This window comes from Rhodamnia argentea, chromosome 11, assembly GCF_020921035.1.
Source record: "Rhodamnia argentea isolate NSW1041297 chromosome 11, ASM2092103v1, whole genome shotgun sequence".
NCBI lineage: Eukaryota > Viridiplantae > Streptophyta > Magnoliopsida > Myrtales > Myrtaceae > Rhodamnia > Rhodamnia argentea.
This window is the reverse complement of record NC_063160.1, coordinates 18681525-18708493: the sequence shown is the minus strand read 5'-3', so window position 1 is coordinate 18708493 and position 26969 is coordinate 18681525. Positions and strand designations below refer to the sequence as shown.

The following is a 26969-nucleotide window of genomic DNA, read 5'->3' as shown; positions in this document are numbered from 1 at the left end:
GGCATTCATATTTCAATCTCAATTTGGAAATAGATCCATAAATTGACCATAAAATATATAAAAATACCAATTAAGATATGCATAATTAAATGTGTAGAATAATACGTAATTATCAGAATATATCTAACATAGAAAGTTATTTTTATACTCACCCTTAACGTCATCTTCTTTGATTCACGGAATTTGAGACGAATAATTTGTGTTTTCTAAATTTTTCTTTTAATCACCAGCATTACCATTGCCCATCAAATAAGGTTTTTTTTTATTTTTTTTGTTCTGCGAGTGAATATTCATTTACAATAAGACCAAAAAAAAAAAATTATTCCTTTACACTCCCTTCTTCGGCATACTCGCGCTCGATCATTGGATAGTTACACTTATGAAAACAAATTATTATATATATAAATAAAAATATAATTAAAAAAAAATTGGTATCTTGGAATCTTTATGTCTTTTTTTTTTTGTCATACACAGTGAATCTTGGAATCTTTGTGTGTTACGTTTGCCCACCATGCGTTAACGTATAAAACCAGACATACGGCGGCAGCAGCAGCAGCACCACCACCAGCCTCCTCACCCTCGAGCACACTTGTTGCTGCCACCCACCATCATGGGCACACTGGAGCTCCAACCACCACCCACCACCAGACTAGCCAAACTCGAGGATCCCGTTAACGAGGACGACCTCTCGCCCATCGAGGAGGTCCGCCTCACCGTGAACAACGACGACGACCCGACCTTGCCGGTGTGGACCTTCCGCATGTGGTTCTTGGGCCTCCTCTCGTGTTCCCTCCTCTCTTTCCTCAACCAGTTCTTCGCCTACCGGACTGAGCCCCTCGTCATAACCCAGATCACCGTCCAGGTTGCCACGCTCCCCATCGGCCGCTTCATGGCCGAGGCACTGCCAGAGGCCAAGTTCCGGATCCCCGGGCTCGGGTCCCGGCTCTTCTCGCTCAACCCGGGCCCCTTCAACATGAAGGAGCACGTGCTCATCTCCATATTTGCCAACGCCGGGAGCGCGTTCGGATCCGGGTCGGCTTACGGGGTCTCGATAGTGAACATCATCAAGGCGTTCTATGGCCGGAGCATTTCCTTCTTTGCCGGGTGGCTTCTCATCGTCACGACGCAGGTAAGTTTCGTATGGACTAGTTGAGTCGTAATCGGTGAAATTTTACGGTTTCTCTTACTCGCCTGTTGCAAGAAAGTAGCCGAGAGAAAAGAAAGGCGGAGGACGATTTAGCTTGTGAATATCATAAATGTTACAGCTATCCACTCGTTTCCTTCTGCCTTTTCCTGTCCTTTTTGGCTATGCTTTTTCATGCTCCGAACTTTTTTTTCTTTTTTGCGCACTTTGACGTGAAGAGTCAAATGTCTGAACATATCCCGAGGAGACTGTCGCCATCCTCGCACTGCAACTGTTAAACGGCACAGCAATCTTGAAACGTAGAGAAACAAGATAGAAAATCGTGTGCCCATTGTCGAACGGAGCTTCAGAAAGATGGCGAGTGAATCGTGGTTAGTAATGGAGTTTGGGAATTGCAGGTGTTGGGATACGGATGGGCAGGGCTGCTGAGGAAGTATGTGGTGGAACCAGCTCACATATGGTGGCCTGCCACCCTCGTCCAAGTCTCCTTGTTCCGGTAATAACTACACTCTTTTGCCTCCCCTCGCTTGCTTGCTTAGTTATCAGAGTTAACCAGAAAACAGAAGGGACTTTTCATTCTATCCAAATTGATGCAGCGCTTTACACGAGAGGGACGAACGGCGGATGTCGCGGGCAAAATTCTTCCTCATTGTACTGATCTGCAGCTTCTCATGGTATGCTGTCCCTGGATACCTCTTCACCACGCTCAGAAATATATCATGGGTCTGCTGGGCATTCTCCAACTCGGTCACCGCCCAGCAGATCGGCTCGGGTCTGCAAGGCCTTGGACTTGGTGCGTTGACGCTCGACTGGACAGTAGTGGCATCCTTCCTGTTCAGCCCTTTAATCAGCCCCTTCTTTGCCATAGCCAATGTCTTGGCGGGATACATATTGATAATCGTTGTAATCCCCATAGCCTACTGGGGGTTCAACCTGTACAGTGCTGATAGATTCCCCATTCTGTCCTCGGACTTGTTCACTGCGCAAGGTCAAAGATACAACATAACGGCTATCGTAAACCACAAGTTCGAGTTGGACATCCCAAAGTACGAGGAGCAAGGTCGAATTCATATAAGCACGTTCTTTGCTCTCGCCTACGGCTTTGGCTTTGCCGCCATTGCATCGACACTAACTCACGTGGCCTTCTTCTACGGCAGGTACTGTCTTCTCACCTCAATATACTTAATAAGGACATCAAGCGGCATAAGGAAAGAAAAAACCAGGGCAAGACTGTAAAGGTCTGAAGATGGAACCTTGAAAGAATCGGAACTTACAGTTTCAAATAACTTTACTGTGAACCAAGGGTATCCTTATGGCTGTAACACAGAGTTGCAACAACTAGATACTGAAGAATGGCTTTATTTTTCCCGTTAAGTACTCGATTCTCTTGAATTCACGACACATGGGGACACTGATGTACGATTACATTTCGACAGAGAAATCTACAAGCGCTATCGTGCTTCTCACAAAGGGAAGGCAGACATCCATACAAAATTGATGAGGAAATACAAAGACATACCCTCATGGTGGTTTCACTTGTTGCTGGTTGTAAGTCTGGCTGTATCTCTTGCTCTATGCATCTTCCTGAACGAACAGGTCCAAATGCCATGGTGGGGGCTTCTCTTTGCTAGTGCCCTTGCATTTGGATTCACCCTTCCCGTTAGTATCATCACTGCCACAACAAATCAGGTATGAATCAAGAGTTATGGCACATTTTTGCACGACTTGATTTCCTTCTAAGAAGACATATTATACTTCACAATGATCTCTTTCTGTCTACAGACACCGGGACTAAATATAATCACAGAATACATTATGGGCATCATATATCCAGGAAGACCTATAGCAAATGTTTGCTTCAAAACATATGGCTACATCAGCATGGGTCAGGCTGTTTCCTTTCTCAGTGATTTTAAGCTGGGACACTACATGAAGATACCGCCAAGATCGATGTTCTTAGTTCAGGTACTTTTTACTGCTCCTAACCATTAGATTGTCAAGTATCCTCCCTCTAGTTGCTACTTTTTGCATAAGTATGCGTGGCATCTAGTAATTTCGAAACGACCTTAGTACTCTATACTTGTGTCCTCACAGTTCATTGGTACAATTCTTGCTGGAACCATCAACATTGCAGTGGCATGGTGGCTGCTGAACTCAGTAACCGACATATGCCAAAAGGACCTCCTTCCACCAGATAGTCCCTGGACGTGTCCAAGTGACCGGGTTTTCTTCGATGCGTCTGTTATATGGGGGTTGGCTGGACCTAGACGGATCTTTGGGACACTCGGAAACTATGGAGACATGAACTGGTTTTTCCTTGGAGGTGCAATAGGACCTATCATAGTATGGCTGCTACACAAGGCGTTTCCCAAGCAATCTTGGATCCCTCTCATTAATCTTCCAGTCTTATTCGGGGCAACAGGAATGATGCCACCGGCTACACCATTAAACTTCAATGCCTGGGTTGTAGCAGGAACAATATTCAATTTCTTCATCTTCCGGTACCGAAAGCAGTGGTGGCAGAGATACAACTACGTCCTCTCGGCAGCCCTGGACGCGGGAGCGGCGTTCATGGCCGTGCTTTTATACTTTTCGCTGGGCATGGAGAATAAAAGCATAACTTGGTGGGGAACAAACGGTGAACATTGTGAATTGGCAGCATGTCCAACAGCCACAGGCGTAGTGGCTGATGGTTGCCCGGTCAACTGATGCATGGAGCTCTTTCCGGATGCAGAACTTACAGAAGTAAAATTAGTGGGTTCTACAGGAGTTGTACAAAGTATCCAATCTGGACAGTTTTAGGCGTTTCGACTATTCGGGTTTCTTGCAGTGTTGTCGGTATGATGATTCTGGTTTTTTAAGATAATATTATGTTACTCGCAAGAAATAAAATTATCTTATGTGGTGACCAATCCTCAAGTACTCTTGTCGGTCTCTTGATATCGAATTACTTATTCATATATCTTGAATTCAATAATTCGGTCCAATTAAGGTCGTCTTATGAAAGATATTACTTTGATTCACGCTACGTCGTATTCTTCAAACTAATTACGATTTTATCTCAACAATGATCTGTCGATTACTTAAATTATTTGCAGTCTTATTAAACATAAAGCAAATTCAGAATGAGCATTTTGACTTCAAATCCTTGCTTTTACATGCATGACCCTTTTTTTTTTTTCAGTAAAATAGATAGAATTTGGACGTAAAGTTGTCAGGAGAATTGTATATTTTGAAATTGTAAATAGGTTGTTTATCTTCACTTATTCAAGGGCATATAAGGAGTGGCTTTTAACTTTGGATATTGTGCTTTTAAAGTGGGAGAAAGATAGGGAATTTATCAAATAAAGCTAGGTAATTTATCAAAAAATAGTTTAAAATTTATTACAATTTGCCAAATTAGTTCATCCTTTCAATTGTTAAATAGTTTAAAAAATAGTGTCAACTCAATCCTCGTCCTTTCAATTTGTCAAATTGAGTCTTAAACTATTTAACAATTTGCCAATATAGTTCATCCGGTAAATTTTGACCGGAAATCGTTGACACCGACATTAAGGTCGACAATTTTTTTTTATTACTTTTGAGTTATCTTTTCTTTCTTTTTTTCCTTCTTCTGTTGCTGTTATTGGGCCTTGGTGATGGCTGGCGATTGGCAATAAGCGAAACAAGGGCTGGCCTTGCCAGCTATGTCAGATCTCGATGGGGTCAAGCCTTGCCCTAAGTTAGCGGGGCCGGCCCTTCCTAGCCTCCGGCAAGACCGACCCACCCCCGTCATCACCTTTGGTCGGTTGCTTGCCATCGCCGAGGCCCAACGGCTAGTTAAAAAATGAATGAAAAAAAGGAAAAAAAAAGTATAAAAGATAAGAATTTTTCTTTAAAAAAATTGTCCACGTCGATGCTTATCATGCCATGTAGGATGGCCGGCCGGTGTCCACATCGCTTATTTTCGGTAAAAATTGGCCGGATGGGCTATATTGGCAAAATTTCGAAATGTTTAAAACTCGATTGACATAATTGAAATGTGTAAGATTGAAATTGCACAAACCCAATAAGTTTAGGATTTTTTTTTTATTATCTTTCGACTAAAAATCAACTATGCCATTTATCTGAGCGTCAGTAACTTCAACTTGTAATCAACACATGTACAATCCAATCGATCAAAGTAAAATAACAAAACTCAATTTTCATACCCTCAACTGCTCAAACTCGATCCATATCTTGAAACACGTATTATCATGGTTTGATGTGTACGTGGAGGTTAGATGCGCGTATTTATGTACGTATAATCCGCGTCATGTATGCAAATCTGTGGATGCGAAAGATTATTTTACTAACTTTTTATGGGGGGAAAAAGATTTTCGAATAATACCAAGAAAAAATAATCCATTTATCCTGCTTCGGTTGGGGATTTTAGTAAAGTCATCTCATGCGATGTGACGCCCCGTTGTTTTCATTAGCAATCACAAGAGAGATTGGATCAGAAAAATTGCTAGAAAAGAAACAGGGGTCGTCTCTTTCACGACTTAATGACCATTTGTACAGACACATGCGCGGTTTGCGAAAAAGTCAAGAATTCATCGGATGCTTTCGAAAACTTAAATAGATGCACCGTGGAGTCCCTTTCAATCGTTATTAATTGTCCCAATTCATGTGCTACTGATGTGTCTGGATGCAACGACAGATATTTAGATTTAGCAAAAAAGGAAAATATGAAAAAAATAAAAATAAAAAAGTCTTCTTTTCAGATAGGAACTCTCGTAAGCGCGTCGTCATATTGTAGTTTATTTAGTTTTTTTTTTTTGGGTAAGGGATTGTAGTTTATTTAGTTTGTACCTTCTATTTACCAAAAAAGAAAAAAAGGAAAAAGAAAAACATCACGGATCGGCAAAGAGACGGCTATATTTCCAAGAGTAGTCAGCCTCATTTCATCGAGATGGTTAACTTAAGAAGTGACCTTGACAGGCTAACAATGAATTATAGACTAAAAGTGAAATTTTGAAAATTTTGTTTTTAGCTCTTTCGATGGTGATGCTACATGCAAATAATTTTGTGTTATTCTTGTCGATTCATTATGAGAACGAGACAATTTTTTTTTTTTTTTATTATCCCTAGCTAGCACTGCCTGGCTCATTTGAAAAAAGAAGAAGAAGAAGCACAATTTTTAGAACTTCGTACCCAAAAAATCAAGCTAACATGTAAAGATGGATTACTGGAATATGAAAAGCATATAAACCCCTTAAGCAAGCAATACGTAACATTTCAACACCCTTTTCATGGTACATGCTGGATTAGAAATAATGCGTGAAATTCGACAGAAAGCCACACACTCGAAATAAATCAGGCTTAACTCGAGTCCGAAACCATATTTACAAGTCAAATTGGAAAGCCTAAGCCATATACTTCAACAATAATCAAGGAGGAAAAAAAAAGAGAATTCATTCTTTTTTACTTTACACACACTTTTATATTACATATAAATTGAATAAGGGTACCGTAAATCTTAACAATTTATCACAAAAAGTGTAATTGAGTTCTAAAACTTTTCAAAAAGTGCAATTAAGTCCCATAATTTATCACGGAAGTGCAATTGAGCCTTCAAATTTTTAAAAAGTGCATTTAAGTCCTAAACTTGTGACCATTTTTCATTAGTCAAATTAGACTGAGTTAATGAAAGGACTTAATTACCCAAAATTAATAATTTTTAGGACTTAATTGCATTTTGATGATAAATTTTTAGGATTTTCAGCCTGCTTATTCCTACTGTAATAAATAATAACTTTTTCATTGTAATACATGATTGTAAAGATACACATGCACCCTTTGAGAGTTGAAACGGATCTTTAGCTCTTGAATCGCCAAAGAGGACTCTTAGGGCGTGAACGATAACCATTCTGGGTTTGAAAATAATTTCTATCCATAAATAAATTATTCTGTTTCTATTTCTTGGACGAGTTTCGAAGCAGAGAAAACGTGTTTGATAACGATACAAAATTTTTATTTTCCGAACAGAAATTCGTTTAGTAACATAATAATATTTCTATGGTTGCGATGGAGGCTAGGTTTGCAACAAGAGGCAGAGCTATTGTTACAAAGACCCGCGAACGACGAGCAAGGACCGACGAAAAGAATTTCTATTTCTGTTTCTGTTCCAAAAGTAGAGAAGTAGAAAATTTTCATTTTTGTTCCACAATCTATTTGTGAGATAAAAATTATCTCAAAAAAAAAAAATTCGTTATCAAACGGATTTATGTCCAAAATCTATTTTCGAAATAGAAAAATAAAAAAAATCCTCAAAATGAAATGGTTGTCGCGCGGGTCTTTACTATTCCTAATCAATAAGATTATGATGGCGGTTATCTCCTCTTTATATTTTATTCTATTCTATTGATTTTTTTTGGTTGGAGCTGCTTATCCCCACTACTATCGACAAAAGCATGATGGTCCGCCGTTATTGCGGCCGACAAGACATTTTCAATCTGTCCTTTCCGTGAGGAAAAAATAAAAATAAAAATCATCGCGCTTTGAATTTGATTTTCTTCACTCGTCGTTTCACGATTTTCACACAATTTATTTATTCTTTTCCCATAGAAATAATGTGAATCGGGTCACGCTGACTTTTTATGCTTGTTGACTCTAAGCTAAGCTGGAGAGGTAAATCGCGAGTGGCTTGGATCCAACCGCATGTAGGAATTGCATTTGGATTTTTGATTTAGAGTAAAAATCTCACCATTATGACGGACTATGGCATAAATGATAAAATATAAAATACATAGAAGAAGAAAAGTAAAATGACAAGAATGGTCTTCGAATTTTAGCCTATTATGAAATGTGATCATTGAACTGTTAATTTGTTCAATACGACCCATGAGCTCGAATTAATAAAAAGAAAACCCCGAACTTTTAATTAATTTGATTTGGTTCTCATAACTCTATTTCGAACTTCTAGAATTCTGAATTTTATCAAAGAGGAAAGATGGACGTTCAATATATTTTATGGGCTTGCATTTAATGAAAAGATGACATCGAATATTTTTATATAGTTCGAGAACACATTGAATATGTATTAAAAATTCAGGAATCATATTGAATAAATTAAAAATTTATAGACTACGTTTCACTGTAAACCAAAGTTTAAACTTCGTTAGTGTCATTATTCAAAAGAAAAAACAGAAAAAAAACCATGCATCGATCTTGCTGCTCAAGTCGGGCTGGAGGAGCCACAATGAAGAGCTCCTCATGTCAGGGAAGTCAACGTTCGACTACTTATGCGTTGAAGTATAAAACCAGACCTCTACTCGACGAGACGCCTTACCACCCACCACCACCACCCTCCCTCCTCTCACACTCGAGCGCACTTTTTGCCACCCACCATCATGGGCACACTGGAGCTCCAACCACCGCCCACCACCAGACCATCCGAACTCGAGGATCCCGTCGATGAGGACGACCTCTCGCCCATCGAGGAGGTCCGACTCACCGTGACCAACGCCGACGACCCGACCTTGCCCGTGTGGACCTTCCGCATGTGGTTCTTGGGCCTCCTCTCCTGTTGCCTCCTCTCTTTCCTCAACCAGTTCTTCGCCTACCGGACCGAGCCCCTCGTCATCACCCAGATCACCGTCCAGGTCGCCTCGCTCCCCATCGGCCGCTTCATGGCCGTGGCCCTGCCGGAGGCCAAGTTCCGGATCCCCGGGCTTGGGCCCCGGCTCTTCTCGCTCAACCCGGGGCCCTTCAACATGAAGGAGCACGTCCTCATCTCCATATTCGCCAATGCCGGGAGCGCGTTCGGATCCGGGTCGGCTTACGGGGTCGGCATAGTGAACATAATCAAGGCGTTCTATGGCCGGAGCATTTCGTTTTTTGCCGGGTGGCTTCTCATCATCACGACGCAGGTAAGTCCACCCATTCATTCAGTCTCGAGTCGTAATTGTTCGATGTTGTGGTTTTTCTTTATCGACTTTTGCAAGAAAGTAGCTGAGAAAAGAGACGTACGACAGCTAAGCTTATGAATACCATAAATGTTACAGCTATCCACTCGTTTTCTTTTGCTTTTGCTTTTGCCTTTATCCTTTTTGGTTACGTTTTTTCATGCTTTAAACTGGCTTTGCGCACTTTGAAGTGAAGAGTCAAATGTCTGAACATATGCCGAGGAACCCGCAGTACCTGTTGGTTCCTAGGAAAACTGTCGCCATCCTCGGACTGGAACTGTCAAAACGGCCACAGCAATCTTGAAAACTAGGGTTAAAACTGTGAAACTCAGATGCAGAGAAAGAAGATTAGTAACTTAGGAAGTGGAGCTTAATAAGATAGTGATTGGTGGGATTTTGGGAATGCAGGTGTTGGGGTACGGATGGGCAGGGCTGCTGAGGAAGTATGTGGTGGAACCAGCACACATGTGGTGGCCTAATACCCTCGTCCAAGTCTCCTTGTTCCGGTAATAACTATTAACTTCTCTCTTTGCCTCCGCTCGCTTTGCTTGGAAAGCGCGCGTTGTTACTGTCAGAAGTCAGGACAGGACAGTCTACTCGCTTGCTTTGAGATCACTGTTTTGTATTCTGCTAAGCTGCTTAATTCCTTTGGCTTGTCACCGCAACTTGAACAAGTGGGTCACGTGCCTCGTGGGTCGTGCCTAGAACTAGAATAGTGGGACGTGCCGTGCCACATCAACTTGAACAAAGTCAACTGGATTGAGTAAAACCCAAAATTTCTCCCTATAGTGATGGTTCTAGGGAGGCCGCCATGGACCACCCAACCATGATAGTTAGTGTGAAAATTGAGCCAAATATGAGTTCAGCCACTCACGACATGTTCAAAGAGATTGAGCCAGATCCCCCCCTTTGCAGAGAACAAAGAAGCAGAAGAGCTTCTCGATTAATAAGACTACAGACACCATCAAGCCCACCTCAGCTTCGAAGTTTCTTAGTGAACCCATTGGTTATTTCTGCTTCTTGCTGCTTCTGGTGGTTCCTTGAAATTTGGAGGAACAACCAACATTGGTTAGCCCCACCATTTGAAGTTATAATGATGCTTGCAAATACCCCGTGTTCCAAGGACAAACTGAACCATCTAGCAAATAACCCATGTTCGCTCTAACACTGATTTTTTTTTTTTTTTTAATTCATCATCAGGATCTGAACAGTTTCAGAGGATTCACTATACTAATATGAAGGTTGATCACTTTGTCCTTAGTTGTTGTCAATGAACAGATGCATTCACAAAAGAATGTAATAAATTCACAACTGGTCGAAGACAACCGGAGTTTTGCACTTCATGTAGATAACCAGTGCATGACCTGAAGTAATTCGATCTATCCGAATTGATGCAGGGTTCTGCACGAGAGGGAAGAACAGCGCATGTCGCGGGCAAAATTCTTCCTCATTGCACTGATCTGCAGCTTCTCATGGTATGCTGTCCCAGGCTACCTCTTTTCCACCCTCACAAATATATCATGGGTCTGCTGGGCATTCTCCAACTCAGTCACCGCCCAGCAGATCGGATCGGGTATGCGAGGCCTTGGACTTGGAGCCTTGACGCTCGACTGGACAGTAGTGGCATCCTTCCTGTTCAGTCCTTTAATCAGCCCCTTTTTCGCCATAGTGAATGTTTTCGCGGGATATGCATTGATAATCTATGTTGCAATCCCCATAGCCTACTGGGGGTTTAACCTATATAGTGCAGATAGATACCCCATTTTCTCCTCGCACTTGTTCACGGCGCAAGGTCAAAGGTACAATATAACGGCAATCGTAAACGACAAGTTCGAGTTGGACATCCCAAAGTACGAGGAGCAAGGTCGAATTCATTTAAGCACGTTCTTTGCTCTCACCTATGGCTTTGGTTTTGCCACCATTGCATCAACACTGACTCACGTGGCCTTCTTCTACGGCAGGTACTAGCTTCTCACCTCAATATGTTCATTTAGACAATTTTATCTTGAGTACTTGATAAGGACCTCAAGCAGCATGCGGAAGGGAAAAACCAAGTTAAGATTTGTAAAGGCCTGAAAATGGAACCTTGAAAGAATTTGAACTTACAAATAACTTTTCTGTGAACCGAGGGCATCCTTATGGCTACAACACAGAGTTGCAACAATTAGATACTGAAGAATGGCTTTATTTTACGTGTTAAGTACTTGATTCTCTTCAATTCACGAGACATACGGACACTGATGTACAGTTACGTTATAACAGAGAAATCTACGAGCGCTATCGTGCTTCTCACAAAGGGAAGGAAGATATCCATACAAAATTGATGAGGAGATACAAGGACATACCCTCATGGTGGTTTCACTTGATGCTGGTTGTGAGCCTGGTTGTATCTCTTGCTCTATGCATCTTCCTGAATGATCAGGTCCAAATGCCATGGTGGGGACTTCTCTTTGCTAGTGCCCTTGCATTTGTATTCACCCTCCCCATTAGTATCATCACTGCCACAACAAATCAGGTATGAATCAAGAGTTATGGCACATTTATGCTTGACTTGATTTCCATGTAAGAAGACATAATATGCTCAACAGTGATCTTTCTCAATCTACAGACACCGGGACTAAATATAATCACAGAATACATTATGGGCATCATATATCCAGGAAGACCTATAGCAAATGTTTGCTTCAAGATATATGGATACATCAGCATGGCTCAGGCTGTTTCCTTTCTCAGCGATTTTAAGCTGGGACACTACATGAAGATACCACCGAGATCGATGTTCTTGGTTCAGGTACTTTTTACTGCTCCTAATGGCTAATACTATGCCAAAAGTAAGCGAACCAAACTCAGTGCAGATCCACTGACTTAATTAGTGCTACTGATGCGGACAGCCTGTAAGTAATTACTGACTACCGGTAACATATATTTGTTAATAAATTTCAGGTATAATATTTACAAATACAAAGTGGAGGAAAATAACCAGAGAAGCGTGTTGGTCGAATTCGTCGCGGCTTCAAAACTATTAATTTGTTCATCAAACCTGTCGAAAAAGTGTGACCGAACCGTGATAGGAGAGTAATGATTGGAGATCCAGGAAGACGATTTTGAATGAAGAACTGTCAAATACAAAACACAAAACTTTCTAAAAAGATTTAAGCTAGCCTTTCCCATTTCAAACAGAATTAAGATGAAGCAGTCGGCATTTTCGAACAAGCATGTCGCTTATGGAAGCATCATATATCATCATCCAAAGCAAGATCAACATATCAGGCACTTTCAAAAAAGAAATACTCACAAAAATCATAGATGTGAGTAACAACTGGGGCATAGTTTGGATCTCCTGAAATGATATTTACTAAAGCTAGCAACCAAATCTTACTGGACTTTCGACGGTGTGCCTAGATTGTCAAGTATCCTCCCTCTTGTTGCTACTTATTGAAAAAGTATGTGTGGCATCTAGTAATTTCGAAACGACCTTAGTACTCTATACTTGTGTCCTCACAGTTCATAGGTACAATTCTTGCTGGAACCATCAACATTGCAGTGGCATGGTGGCTGCTGAACTCTGTCACCAACATATGCCAAGATGATCTCCTTCCACAGGATAGTCCCTGGACATGTCCTGGTGACCGGGTCTTCTTTGATGCATCTGTTATATGGGGTTTGGTTGGACCTAAACGGATCTTTGGAACACTCGGAAACTATGGAGACATGAACTGGTTTTTCCTTGGAGGTGCAATAGGGCCTATTATAGTATGGCTGCTACACAAGGCGTTTCCCAAGCAATCTTGGATCCCTCTCATCAATCTTCCGGTCTTATTAGGGGCGACAGGAATGATGCCACCAGCAACACCATTAAACTACAATGCCTGGGTTCTAGCCGGAACAATATTCAATTTCTTCATCTTCCGGTACCGAAAGCAGTGGTGGCAGAGATACAACTACGTTCTCTCGGCAGCCCTGGACGCGGGAACAGCATTCATGGCCGTGCTTTTATACTTTTCGGTGGGCATGGAGAATAAAAGTATAACTTGGTGGGGAAACAATGGCGAACATTGTGAACTAGCAGCATGTCCAACAGCCAAGGGCGTAGAGGTTGATGGTTGCCCAGTCAACTGATGCATAAAGCTCTTTCTGGATGTAGAACTTACAGAAGAAAAATTAGCCACGACCAGTGGAGGTTATACAGAAGTTGTAGAAAAATATTCCAATCACTGGATAGTTTTAGGCGTTTCAACAATTCGGGATTCTTTCACTCTTGTCGATTTAATGATTGTGATTTATTAAGATAATATTCTGTTTTCCTGCAAGAAATAAGATTGTCTTATGTGGTCACAAATCCTCAACTATCCTTGTCAGTCTCTCGATATCGAATTACTTCTTTTTAGATCTTGACTTCCATAATTCGATCTAATTAAAGCCATCTTACAAAAGATATGATTTTGATCCACGTTATGTCGTATTTTTCAAGCTAATTGCGATTTTTCTCTCTCAACAGTCATCTCTCGATTGTCGAAACTATCTGCGGTCTTATTAAATAGAAGGCAAAAATGAAGACTTTGACTTCAAATCCTTGCTTTTACATGTATGACGCTAGTTTGTTTGATTTTACAAGCGACAACCGACGAGGGCCGGCCTCGCCAGCTTTAGGCGAGACTTAACCTCACCATATCCTAGCTAGGGTGGCCTTGCCTAAGGCTGTCGAGGGCGACCCGTGCTTGAAGCCGGCGAGTGCAACCGTGGCCATTGGCTGGTTGCCGACCAGCATTGAGGCCTAAAATCGGCAGAAAAAGAATGTAAAAGAGAGAGTTTTTAACAGAAAAATCAAAAAAGGAAAAAGCGATATAAAAAATTCAGAAAAATAGTGAAAAATTGCTAACGTCAGCGCTGACTATGTCACGTAGGATAGTCAACGTCCATATCAACGATTTTTGGCAAAAATTGGTCGGATGAGCTATATTGGCAAATTTTCAAAAAGATCTAGAACTCAATTTATACAATTGTAAGGTTTAGGAGTGAAATAAAATAAATACAATAAATTCAAGACTTTTTTGGTAATTTTTTGCTAAAAATCAATGTATGTCATTTATCTAAGTGTAAGTAAAATCGAATCGATCAAATAAAATTATAAAAACCCTATTTTCATTCCCTCAACTTCGCAAGCTCGATCCTTATCTTGAAACACTCATTGGCATGATTCGATGCATCTATTGGAAAATTTTGTCAAAAATGGGATGAACAATGGAATCAAACTTTGAGGCGTGATAACACTCTCTTTAATGATTTATTTGCCCCATAACGTTATTAATGGTTTTCGACAAAAAATTTTTAGGATACAACAAAGTCTCGGTGAGAATAGCTTATAGCAACTCTGATATTTCTCCATGATATCTCTAGAAAACAATTGGAATGAGTGGCTGTACTTCTGTTGAAAGAAAAAACGAAAATGAAAGATGAAGTTTTGAATTGAACGTACACGTTTGGTAATATATAGAGAAAGTATTTGAACACGCATGACCTTTCAAAAGCGAAGGAGTTATGTGCGAACAAGCATGGCTTTTCAAAGATTAAGAAGTTATGTTCGAACAGACACAATTGGAATGCACCTCTTTAAAGGTTGTAAAAGTCTTTTGTGAACAATCGTCTTGTTTCATTAGAAAATAATGGTAATTGTTGATTAATGTCAAATATAGTCAACGTGCGCACTCACATCTTTTCGATATAAGACAAGGCACATCGTAATTGTTGGAGTTGGCGAATACTTCGGAGACCCTTGTTTCTCATACCAGGTACGCCCACGTGAGCTTAGGGAAATTGAAGGATTACCCAACGATATGTGACCCCTGTGCGCGGGATGAGGGGGTTCGGGGGCAGCGCCCCCAACAAGGGTGTCCCGCTGCCCGGTGAGCGGGCGGGGGTTCGGGGGCAGCGCCTTCCGACGGGGGTTCCCCTAACCGGTCAGCGGGACGGCTGTCCCGCTCGCCTTTGAGCGAGCGGGGGTTCGGGAGCAGCGCCCCCGAAACCTTTACGGGTTTGGGCTTTTATTTAAGCTGACTCGTATGGTTGGAATTAAGAGGTTTTAGGTTCTTTAGCCTGTTTTTGGGTATATATATTTTGCTCGGTTTTATCATTGTAAGGGTTGAATTGGTCAGTAAAAGACAAATATAGTGAAATCTCTTTGCGGGACGTAACCCTAATCTTGTGGTGAACTTGGGTAATCTCGTGCGTCATTCCAATTTTTCTTGATTCTCTGTGTGATCGTCCGATTCGGTTTCGATAAATCCCTTCAGTAATTTGTTTTTACAAACAAACCACCAACAGCGTATATGTAGGTTACATGCACAAATTTATGTACGTATGTTCCACGTTATGTATGCATATCTGTGGATGCAATAGATTATTTTACTAACATTTTAAGGGGAAAAGGTTTTTCAAATAATACCGAGAAAGATAATCCATTCATCATGTTTGGTTGGGGATTTTTTTAGTAAAGCCATCTCATGCCATGTCCCGCCCCTTGTTTTCATTAGCAACCACAAGAGAGATGGACCTGAAAAATATTTAGAAAAGTACACAGGGTCATTTCTTTCACGACTTAATGACCTATACTCGGGGTATATGCGTACACATTACGCTTTGCGAAAAAGCTAGTAGTTTGTCTTGATGGAACGGAACATATATATGTCTCATATTGATGGCAGCTTCGAATAGATCATGTACTAATTCTCATTCTCTGAAAATATTAAAAAAAAAAGGAGTCCCAATTTAGCAAAAAGAAAAAGATAAAAAAAAAATGAAATATATAAGGTCACTTTTGTCAAACGTCGCAAAATTGCAAAGCGATGGGTGTATTTCCAAGAGTAGACAACCTCATTTCATCGAGACGGTTAACTTAAAGAGGTGACCTTGACAATGAATCATAGATTAAACGTGGAATCTTAGACATTTGGCTTTTAGCTCTTTCGATGGTGATGCTACATGAAAATAATGTCGTATTATTATATGGATTTGTGACGAGAATGAACGAAAGTTCTTTAATGTCCCCAGCTAGCACCAACTACTCAGTTGAAAGAGAAGCACAGCTTTTATAAAGTCTTGTCCCGAAAAATTAAGCTATCAGGTAGAGATAGACCACATGATTATAAAGAGTATAAAGAACCCTTTAAGCAAGCGATATAAGATATTTTATGAACCCTTCTCACGTTATAGAATGGATTAAGAACCGCCCGTAGAGTCGGACGGGAAGCTGTGCAAGTGAAATAAATCAGGGCATAACCTCACTCTAACACCATATTTGCATATCCAACTCGAAAGCCCAAGCTAATATAATTCAACAACAATCAAGGAGCCGAAACAAAAGCGTGATGCTCCTACATTGTTGCCGTCGACAATCGCTTTCAATCTGTCATTTCCACGAGTGAAAAAAAAAAAATTGAATTTGATTTTCTTCCTTCGTCTTTTCACGATTTTTCACACGATTTTGTTATTGTTTACCGTAGAAATCATGTGGTTCCGGTCACATTTACTCATTAATCATTGTGCTCGTTTGACTCTCAGCCAAGCTAAGCTAAGCTAGAGAGATAAGTCATGAGTGGCTTGGATTTAATCGCATGTAGGATTTGCATTTGGATTCTGTGATCGACAGTAGATCTGACCATTCTTGTTGGATTATTATATAAGTGGTTAATACATAGTTACATAAAAGGACAAAAAAAAAAACAGTGTCTCTATCTTGCTGCTCAAGTCCAGCTGGAGGAGCCCACAATGAACAGCTCCCCAACTCAGGGAAGTCAACGTTCGACGACCCATGCTACCAGGTCATGGGACCTGATTAAGATCTTAAGAAAAAAATCCTTAAATAAAGATATGAAATGTCTTTATTTTCTAAGGACGAGAGTGAGGTGACTCTCCTCAGCGGCCGGCAAGCCCTCGCCGGCCAAAATAAATAAAGAAAAAGTAATGAAAAAAATAAAAGGAAAAATAGAAAAAACATAAAACAGTAAACGATGAAAATATCTTTAATCATGATCATTCTTTAAAATAATGATGGCAATTCTAGTATTTATTTAAAATAAAACTCATTTTAGATTCTTATTTGAAAAAAATGAGAATAGAATGGTTCTCGAATATTGTCGATATTGTTTACCATTGCCCTCCAAATCAGCACATGCTATTGTAGAAAAAATCAAGTAGTAAAACGCCATGCGTTGCAGTATAAAGCCAGACCTCTACTCGACACCTTACCACCACCACCACCACCACCACCACCACCACCAACAACAGCAACCACCCTCGCACACTCGAGCGCACTTTTTGCCACCGACCATCATGGGCACACTGGAGCTCCAGCCACCGGCCGCCACCAAGCCACCCGAACTTGGCGCCGTTGTTGATGAGGATGACCTCTCGCCCATCGAGGAGGTCCGACTCACCGTGACCAATGCCGACGACCTGACCTTGCCTGTGTGGACCTTCCGCATGTGGTTCTTGGGCCTCCTCTCCTGTTGCCTCCTCTCTTTCCTCAACCAGTTTTTCGCCTACCGGACCGAGCCCCTCGTCATCACCCAGATCACCGTCCAGGTCGCCACGCTCCCCATCGGCCGCTTCATGGCCGCGGTGCTGCCGGAGGCCAAGTTCCGGATCCCCGGGCTCGGGCCCCGGCTCTTCTCTCTCAACCCGGGCCCCTTCAACATGAAGGAGCACGTCCTCATCTCCATATTCGCCAATGCCGGAAGCGCGTTCGGATCCGGGTCGGCTTACGGGGTCGGGATTGTGACCATCATCAAGGCGTTCTATGGCCGGGGCATTTCCTTCTTTGCCGGGTGGCTCCTCATCATCACGACGCAGGTAAGTCTACTCATCCATTCATGCGTCTTTTTGCTAATGAGTATTCTATTGACTACTCGAGTCGTAGTTGTTTTCAATATTCTGGTTTCACTTTCTCGCCTTTTTGCAAGAAAGTAGCTGAGAAAAGAGAGACGTACGACAACTTCTAGCTTATGAATATCGTAGATGTTGCAATTTGATGCATACTTTTATCGGCGGTGTTAATTTCTTGCGGGTGTCATGAGCGCCACCAGCAATGATGGAGTACATAGATTGGTCTAGTCATCTTTCCTACTGAGGACAAAGTCGTTCTATCTGCTTCTCCATGAACTCGTAAGACTAAGAAAAGACGAAAAAACAAAAGATAGTTAGACAAAGATCACCCCTACAGAATCATCAGATTCAACACAAAGTTTCCGGGATAAGTGTCAAAAAAGTCATAAACCTATTGCATTAGTGTCAATTCAGTCATAAATCTTTTTTTGGTGCCAATTCAATCCTAAACCTTTTGCGTTGGTGCCAATTAAGTCCTAAACCTTTTATTGGTGCTAATTTAGTCCTAAACTTTCTGTATTGTTATCAATTCAGTCCTAAATCTTTTATATTTATACCAATTGTGTTAATTCGGCCAATTTTGATCGAAAATCACTAACGTGAACATCGATTATCCTACATGGCACGGCTAGCGCTAACTTGGACATTTTTTAATATTATTTTAATATTTTAAATAATTTTTTAAACAATTTTTTGGTTTTTTTCAAAATTATTTTTAAAAATTATTTAAAATATTAAAAAAATATTAAAAAAATATCCACGTTAGCGCCAACCGTGCCACGTAGGATAATTGATGTCCATACTAGTGATTTCCAAACAAAATTGGCCGAATTGACTCAATTGGCATAAATATAAAATTTTTAGGATTAAATTGGCACTATTGTAAAAGGTTTATGACTGAATTGACACTAATAAAAGGTTTATGATTTAAATGGCACCAATACAAAGGTTTAGGACTGAATTGGTATCAATACAAAAATTTTAGGACTGAATTGACACTAATGCAATAGGTTTAAGACTTTTTTTGACACTTTTCCTCGAAGTTTCCACACCGTGCGGTGAATCGAACGAGTCAAATGTGAATCTTGTCGTGGAATGAAGATCGATTTGCGTCCTGCACATAGCAGGCATAGTCGCGGTGCGCCACTCATTATCATCTTCCCCTCGATTTTGCTTTATCATAATGCTCTAAATCGTTCTTGCGTGTGTTGAAGTGAAGATTTACGACAGCTGAACATATCACGATGTAACCTCGTACTGGAACTGGTTAAAACGGACACAGCAAATCTTGAAAACTAGGGTATAACCGGGAAACTCAGATGCAGAGAAGCAAGATAGTAACTTAGGAAGTGGAGCTCAATAAGATAGTAATTGGTGGGATTTTGGGAATTGCAGGTGTTGGGATACGGATGGGCAGGGCTGCTGAGGAAGTATGTGGTGGAACCAGCTCACATGTGGTGGCCCAACACCCTCGTCCTAGTCTCCTTGTTCCGGTAATGACATTCTTGCCTACCCAACCCAAGTTAAATTATACAGACAAAGGCATTGGATCGACCGGAGCTCAGACTCTTTCCTTTTCTTTTTTCTCACTCACAATTCGAAGTCACTCGAGTCCCACAACATGCTGTCACTGTCAGAAGCTGCTCAAGATCGATCTGTAGCGTAGGTTTAGACAAGGGCTTCTCAGGATGGATGTCTACTAGCTTAAGAGGAGGCATCAAAGCTGAGGATGATTTGCTCTGGCCACCATAGGATCACTGTTTTGTCTTCTACTTAATTCCGTTGACCTGTCCCTGCAACTTGAATATGTGGGTCACATGCAGTATCCCCGGCTCGCGTCTCTCTCTCTCTCTCTAGTGATAGTTTTGGAGAGGCGCCAGGGACCCACGAAGCCATGTCACTTTGTGTGGAAATTGAGGCAATGCGAGTACAGCTCTGTATTGATAGTTTTGGAGAGGCACCAGGGACCCACGAAGCCATATCACTTTGTGTGGAAATTGAGGCGATGCGAGTACAGCCCTCTAGGCTCTGTTTGGCAGTGATTCTGTTCCCAAAAAATGATTCCGATCAAAATCACTTTTTTTGATTCCGTTCCCCGGATGATTTTTTGAGAATCAGAACGTATTTGGTAACTGTTTAAAATTTTTGTTCCTAGAACAGAAACGCGTTTGATAGTTGCACAAAATTTCCGTTCCCAATTTGTCATTTAAATCAAATAATTATATAATCACATTTGATGGCAAAGAATAGGGAAAATAATCAAATAGTGATTATGGAGCAAAAAAAAAAAAGCAACAAAATTTATGTTCCCAATTCGTTTGTCAATTTGTCATGAGTATGCAATCGTTTATATTGTTTGAAAAATAATTCGTATTACATTTACGGAATTTGTCTAAATCATTTGTTTGTTATTATTTCTTGTGACTTTTAGATTTCTTACAAAAAAAAAAAATGAAAGAAAAGCTCCTTATTGTGCAACCGCCTATAGTTTTGCACTCTTGTAATTACACATCGCACAAGCTTACAAGACCCGCAACTCAACTACATTGATTTTTTTTCCCCCTGACTCGACAAATTTTTTGTGCTGCTCGAAAAATGGAGAAAAAATGGAGATTTAGTTTGCGACGCGGAGGGTTGGGTCCAGTCTTTAATTAAAAAAAAGGATAAAAGTTGAAAAAACATAATAGGAAATAAAAAATACAAACTTAATTAGAATAAAAAATAAAATAGATAAAAATTTGAAAAAAAAAACATGCGTATTAGAGGTCTCTTAATATAAAAAAATAAATTAGATTTAAAAATTTTCTAAAAACTAATTTTTTAAATATAAATTGAATTTAAATATAGGCTTAAAATTTTACAAAAAAAAAAAACTAATTTTTTTTAAAAAAAAAGGGGAGGGGAAGAATCTGGTGACGAGAATTTTTTTTTAAAATTTTAGCTTTTTTCAATCTTAAATTTTTAATTATTAAATTAAAAATATAAATATTTTTTATGTCCCCCATTTCTTAAATTTTTAATTTTTTTATTAAATTTACCTTAAATAAAAATTTTAATTTAAGAAAATTAGTTTTTAGTAATTTTTAAAATTGAATTTTAATTTATTTTAATTTATGTAAAGTTGAAAATCTACGTGGACTTTTTTTTTAAATAATACCATTTTATATTAAAATTTTAATTATAAATATGAAGGATAAGTCATAAGTATATCGTGCAAAAGAGTGATCTCCAAAAGTGTTCCAAAACACTAGAATCATCTCTTTTTTGCTTCTGAAAAGTGGTCCAAAAGTGTTCCCGGGATCACAATCAAAATCATTTTTTTTTTCATTACCAAACATGTTTCTGATCCTTTTTTGTTTCTAGGAACAGAAATAGAAGATCGGAATCACGGCCAAACAAAGCCCTAGTGATTGTTTTGGAGAGGCACCAAGGACCCACGAAGCCATGTCACTTTGTGTGGAAATTGAGGCAATGCGTGTACAACCCTCCATGATATTGAAATCTCAACAACGTATTCTTCACTCCCCACACAAAAAGATTCAGGAAAATCTATAGTAAAGCCAAGAGCTTCTCAATCAAACTACAGACAGCATCAAGCCCACCTCAGCTTCAAAGTTTTCCTAAGAACCCCGTTTGCTGTTTCTACTCGTTGCTGCTTCTGGTCCCTCGAAATTGTGAGGAACAACATGCACCACTTAGCCCCATCATTTAAACTATAATGATGCTCGCAAGTACCCTCTGTTCCAAGGACAAACCCAAACCGTTTTAAGCCAAAATAACAACGGAAAAACAGATTGTAACACCCGCCTCTCTCTTTGATCCCCTGCTTTAGGATCAGATAGAGGCGCAAATCCTCGCCCTTCGTTATTGTTTCACAAAATAATATGATAATTTCACAACCCTCCTAAAATATCCACAGTTTGTACTTCATATAGATAATAAGTGCATCACCTGGAGTAGGTCATTCTATTCAAATTGATGCAGGGCTTTACACGAGAGTGACGAACAGCGCATGTCGCAGGCAAAATTCTTCCTCATTGCACTGATCTGCAGCTTCTCATGGTATGTTGTCCCTGGATACCTCTTTTCCACGCTCGGAAGTATATCATGGGTCTGCTGGGCATTCTCCAACTCAGTCACCGCCCAGCAGATTGGCTCGGGTATGCGAGGCCTTGGACTTGGAGCCTTGACGCTCGACTGGACTGTGGTGGCATCCTTCTTGGCCAGCCCTCTAATCAGCCCCTTCTTTGCCATAGTCAACATTTTCGTGGGATATGTATTAACGATTTATGTTGTAGTCCCCATAGCCTATTGGGGGTTTAACCTGTATGGTGCAGATAGATTCCCCATTTTCTCCTCGCACTTGTTCACGGCGCAAGGTCAAAGGTACAATATAAAGGCAATCGTAAACAACAAGTTCGAGTTGGACATCCCAAAGTACGAGGAGCAAGGTCGAATTCACTTAAGCACGTTCTTTGCTCTCACCTATGGCTTCGGTTTTGCCACCATTGCATCAACACTAACTCACGTGGCCTTCTTCTATGGCAGGTACTATCTCTCACCTTGATACATTCAATTAGACAAATTTATCTCTTGAGTATTTGATTAGACATCAAGCAGCATGCAGAAAGAAAATACCAGGGCAAGATTGTAAAGGTCTGAAAGTGGAACCTCGAAAGGATCTGAACTTACAGTTTCAAATAACTTTTGTGCAATCTAAGGTGATCCTTGTAGTCATAACACAAAGATGTAATAAAAAGATACTGAAAAAAATTTGAAGAATTAGAATGTTTATTTCCCTATAAAGTAGTTGAATTCCTTGAATTCACGAGACATACAGACAGTGATGTACAATTACATTCGACAGAGAGATCTACGAGCGCTATCGTGATTCTCACAGAGGGAAGGCAGATATCCATACAAAATTGATGAGGAGATACAAAGACATACCCTCATGGTGGTTTCACTTGTTGCTTGTTGTAAGTCTGGTGGTATCTCTTGCTCTCTGCATCTTCCTGAATGATCAGGTCCAAATGCCATGGTGGGGGCTTCTCTTTGCTAGTGCCCTTGCATTTGTATTCACCCTCCCCATTAGTATCATCACTGCCACAACAAATCAGGTATGAATCAAGAGTTATGGCACATTTATGCTTGACTTGATTTCCATGTAGGAAGACATAATATGCTCAACAGTGATCTTTCTCAATCTACAGACACCGGGACTAAATATAATCACAGAATACATAATGGGCATCATATATCCAGGAAGACCTATAGCAAATGTTTGCTTCAAGACATATGGATACATCAGCATGGCTCAGGCTGTTTCCTTTCTCAGCGATTTTAAGCTGGGACACTACATGAAGATACCGCCGAGATCGATGTTCTTGGTTCAGGTACTTTTTACTGCTCCTAATGGCTAATACTATGCCAAAAGTAAGCGAACCAAACTCAGTGCAGATCCACTGACTTAATTAGTGCTACTGATGCGGACAGCCTGTAAGTAATTACTGACTACCGGTAACATATATTTGTTAATAAATTTCAGGTATAATATTTACAAATACAAAGTGGAGGAAAATAACCAGAGAAGCGTGTTGGTCGAATTCGTCGCGGCTTCAAAACTATTAATTTGTTCATCAAACCTGTCGAAAAATTGTGACCGAACCGTGATAGGAGAGTAATGATTGGAGATCCAGGAAGACGATTTTGAATGAAGAACTGTCAAATACAAAACACAAAACTTTCTAAAAAGATTTAAGCTAGCCTTTCCCATTTCAAACAGAATTAAGATGAAGCAGTCGGCATTTTCGAACAAGCATGTCGCTTATGGAAGCATCATATATCATCATCCAAAGCAAGATCAACATATCAGGCACTTTCAAAAAAGAAATACTCTCAAAAATCATAGATGTGAGTAACAACTGGGGCATAGTTTGGATCTCCTGAAATGATATTTACTAAAGCTAGCAACCAAATCTTACTGGACTTTCGAAGGTGTGACTAGATTGTCAAGTATCCTCCCTCTTGTTGCTACTTATTGAAAAAGTATGTGTGGCATCTAGTAATTTCGAAACGACCTAAGTACTCTATACTTGTGTCCTCACAGTTCATAGGTACAATTCTTGCTGGAACCATCAACATTGCAGTGGCATGGTGGCTGCTGAACTCTGTCACCAACATATGCCAAGATGATCTCCTTCCACAGGATAGTCCCTGGACATGTCCTGGTGACCGGGTCTTCTTTGATGCATCTGTTATATGGGGTTTGGTTGGACCTAGACGGATCTTTGGAACACTCGGAAACTATGCAGACATGAACTGGTTTTTCCTTGGAGGTGCAATAGGACCTATCATAGTATGGCTGCTACACAAGGCGTTTCCCAAGCAATCTTGGATCCCTCTCATCAATCTTCCGGTCTTATTAGGGGCAGGAATGATGCCACCAGCAACACCATTAAACTACAATGCCTGGGTTCTAGCCGGAACAATATTCAATTTCTTCATCTTCCGGTACCGAAAGCAGTGGTGGCAGAGATACAACTATGTTCTCTCGGCAGCCCTGGACGCTGGAACGGCGTTCATGGCTGTGTTTTTATACTTTTCGGTGGGCATGGAGAATAAAAGTATAACTTGGTGGGGAAACAATGGCGAACATTGTGAACTAGCAGCATGTCCAACAGCCAAGGGCGTAGAGGTTGATGGTTGCCCAGTCAACTGATGCATAAAGCTCTTTCTGGATGTAGAACTTACAGAAGAAAAATTAGCCACGACCAGTGGAGGTTCTACAGAAGTTGTAGAAAAATATTCCAATCACTGGACAGTTTTAGGCGTTTCAACAATTCGGGATTCTTTCACTCTTGTCGATTTAATGATTGTGATTTATTAAGATAATATTCTGTTTTCCTGCAAGAAATAAGATTGTCTTATGTGGTCACAAATCCTCAACTATCCTTGTCAGTCTCTCGATATCGAATTACTTCTTTTTAGATCTTGACTTCCATAATTCGATCTAATTAAAGCCATCTTACAAAAGATATGATTTTGATCCACGTTATGTCGTATTCTTCAAGTTAATTGCGATTTTTCTCTCTCAACAGTCATCTCTCGATTGTTGAAACTATCTGCGGTCTTATTAAATAGAAGGCAAAAATGAAGATTTCGACTTCAAATCCTCGCTTTTACATGTATGACGCTAGTTTGTTTGATTTTACAAGCGGCAACCGAGGAGGGCTGGCCTCGCCAGCTTTAGGCGAGACTTAACCTCACCATATCCTAGCTAGGGTGGCCTTGCCTAAGGCTGTCGAGGGCGACCCGTGCTTGAAGCCGGCGAGTGCAACCGTGGCCTTTGGCTGGTTGCCGACCAGCACCGAGGCCTAAAATCGGCAGAAAAAGAATGTAAAAGAGAGAGTTTTTAATAGAAAAAATCAAAAAAGGAAAAAGTGATATAAAAAATTCAAAAAAATAGTGAAAAATTGCTAACGTCGGCGTTGACTATGTCACGTAGGATAGTCGGCGTCCATATCAACGATTTTTGGCAAAAATTGGCCGGATGAGCTATATTGGCAAATTTTCAAAAAGATCTAGAACTCAATTGATACAATTGTAAGGTTTAGGAGTGAATTGAAATAAATACAATAAATTTAAGACTTTTTTGGTAATTTTTTGCTAAAAATCAATGTATGTCATTTATCTAAGTGTAAGTAAAATCGAATCGATCAAATAAAATTATAAAAACCCAATTTTCATTCCCTCAACTTCGCAAGCTCGATCCTTATCTTGAAACACTCATTAGCATGATTCGATGCATCTATTGGAAAATTTCGTCAGAAATGGGATGAACAATGAAATCAAACTTTGAGGCATGATAACACTCTCTTTAATGATTTATTTGCCCCATAACGTTACTAATGGTTTTCGACAAATATTTTTCAGGATACAACAAAGTCTCGGTGAGAATAGCTTATAGCAACTCTGATATTTCTCCATGATCTCTTTAGAAAACAATTGGAAAGAGTGGCTGTATTTCTCTTGAAAGAAAAAATGAAAATGAAAGATGAAGTTTTGAATTGAACAGACACGTTTGGTAATATATAGAGAAAGTATTTGAACATGCATGACCTTTCAAAAGCGAAGGAGTTATGTGCAAATAAGCATGGCTTTTCAAAGATTAAGAAATTATGTTCGAACGGACACAATTGGAATGCACCTCTTCAAAGGTTGTAAAAGTCTTTTGTGAACAAATGTCGCACTGTTTCATTAGAAAATAATGGTAATTGTTGATTAATGTCAAATATAGTCCACGTGCGCACTCACATCTTTTCGATATAAGACAAGGCACATCGTAATTGTTGGAGTTGGTGAATACTTCGGGGACCCTTGTTTTTCACACCGGGTACGCCTATATGAGCTTAAGGAAACCGAAGTGTTACCCAACAACATGTGACCCCTACGCGCGGGATGCGGAGGTTCGGGGGCAGCGCCCCCGACACAGGTGTCCCGCTGCCCGGTCAACGGGCGGGGGTTTGGGGGCAGCGCCTCTCGACGGGGGTTCCGCTAATCGGCCCGTAGACGGCTATCCCGCTCGCCGGTGAGCGGGCGGGGGTTCTGGGCAACGCCCACAGAAACCTCTACGGGTTTGGGTTTTTATTTAAGCTGACCCGTATGGTTGGAATTAAGAGGTTTTAGGTTCTTTAGCCCGTTTTTGGGGCATATATATTTTGCTCGGTTTTATCATTGTAAGGGTTGAATTGGCTGTAAATCGACAAATATAGTGAAATCTCTTTACGGGACGTAGCCCTAATCTTGGGGTGAACCCGAGTAATTTCATGCGTCATTCCAATTTTTCTTGATTCTCTGTATGATCGTCCGATTCGGTTTCGATAAATCCCTTCAGTAATTTGTTTTTACAAAAAAATCACCAACAGCGTAAATGTAGGTTACATGCACATATTTATGTACGTATGTTCCACGTTATGTATGCATATCTGTGGATGCAATAGATTATTTTACTAACA

The 26969-nt window shown here is 40.4% G+C and overlaps 4 protein-coding genes across 6 annotated transcripts in view; 3 read left to right on the top strand and 1 right to left on the bottom strand.

Moving 5' to 3' along the window:
• Positions 1-564: 564 nt before the first annotated feature.
• LOC115727719 (oligopeptide transporter 4-like) lies at positions 565-3979 on the top strand. Its single transcript, XM_030657988.2, has 6 exons — positions 565-1129; positions 1543-1640; positions 1741-2301; positions 2581-2833; positions 2927-3109; positions 3239-3979. Exons 1-6 carry the CDS (start codon positions 611-613, stop codon positions 3851-3853), a joined length of 2229 nt encoding a protein of 742 aa, XP_030513848.1. The 5' UTR covers positions 565-610; the 3' UTR covers positions 3854-3979.
• Positions 2685-26969, bottom strand: part of LOC115747317 — a 35919-nt gene continuing 11634 nt past the window's right edge. The window contains exon 10 of one of the 3 annotated variants that reach the window (XM_048272756.1): positions 2685-2816. Coding sequence is in view for 1 of the 3 variants with exons in the window: in XM_048272752.1 (XP_048128709.1) it covers positions 10580-10616 (37 nt within the window). In the remaining 2 variants the exon portion in view is untranslated. Of the gene's footprint in view, positions 2817-10347; positions 10617-22947; positions 23056-26969 lie in introns of those variants that run through there. The other 2 variants (XM_048272752.1, XM_048272755.1) reach the window with 2 other exon arrangements.
• On the top strand, positions 8442-13222 carry LOC115727720 (oligopeptide transporter 4-like). The gene is made up of 6 exons (XM_030657989.2): positions 8442-9036; positions 9481-9578; positions 10470-11033; positions 11335-11587; positions 11681-11863; positions 12577-13222. The coding sequence occupies exons 1-6, from the start codon at positions 8518-8520 to the stop codon at positions 13189-13191; spliced, it is 2232 nt and encodes a 743-aa protein (XP_030513849.1). The 5' UTR covers positions 8442-8517; the 3' UTR covers positions 13192-13222.
• LOC115732697 (oligopeptide transporter 4-like) lies at positions 17221-24810 on the top strand. The gene is made up of 6 exons (XM_048272750.1): positions 17221-17919; positions 19348-19445; positions 21937-22500; positions 22820-23072; positions 23166-23348; positions 24062-24810. The coding sequence occupies exons 1-6, from the start codon at positions 17275-17277 to the stop codon at positions 24671-24673; spliced, it is 2355 nt and encodes a 784-aa protein (XP_048128707.1). The 5' UTR covers positions 17221-17274; the 3' UTR covers positions 24674-24810.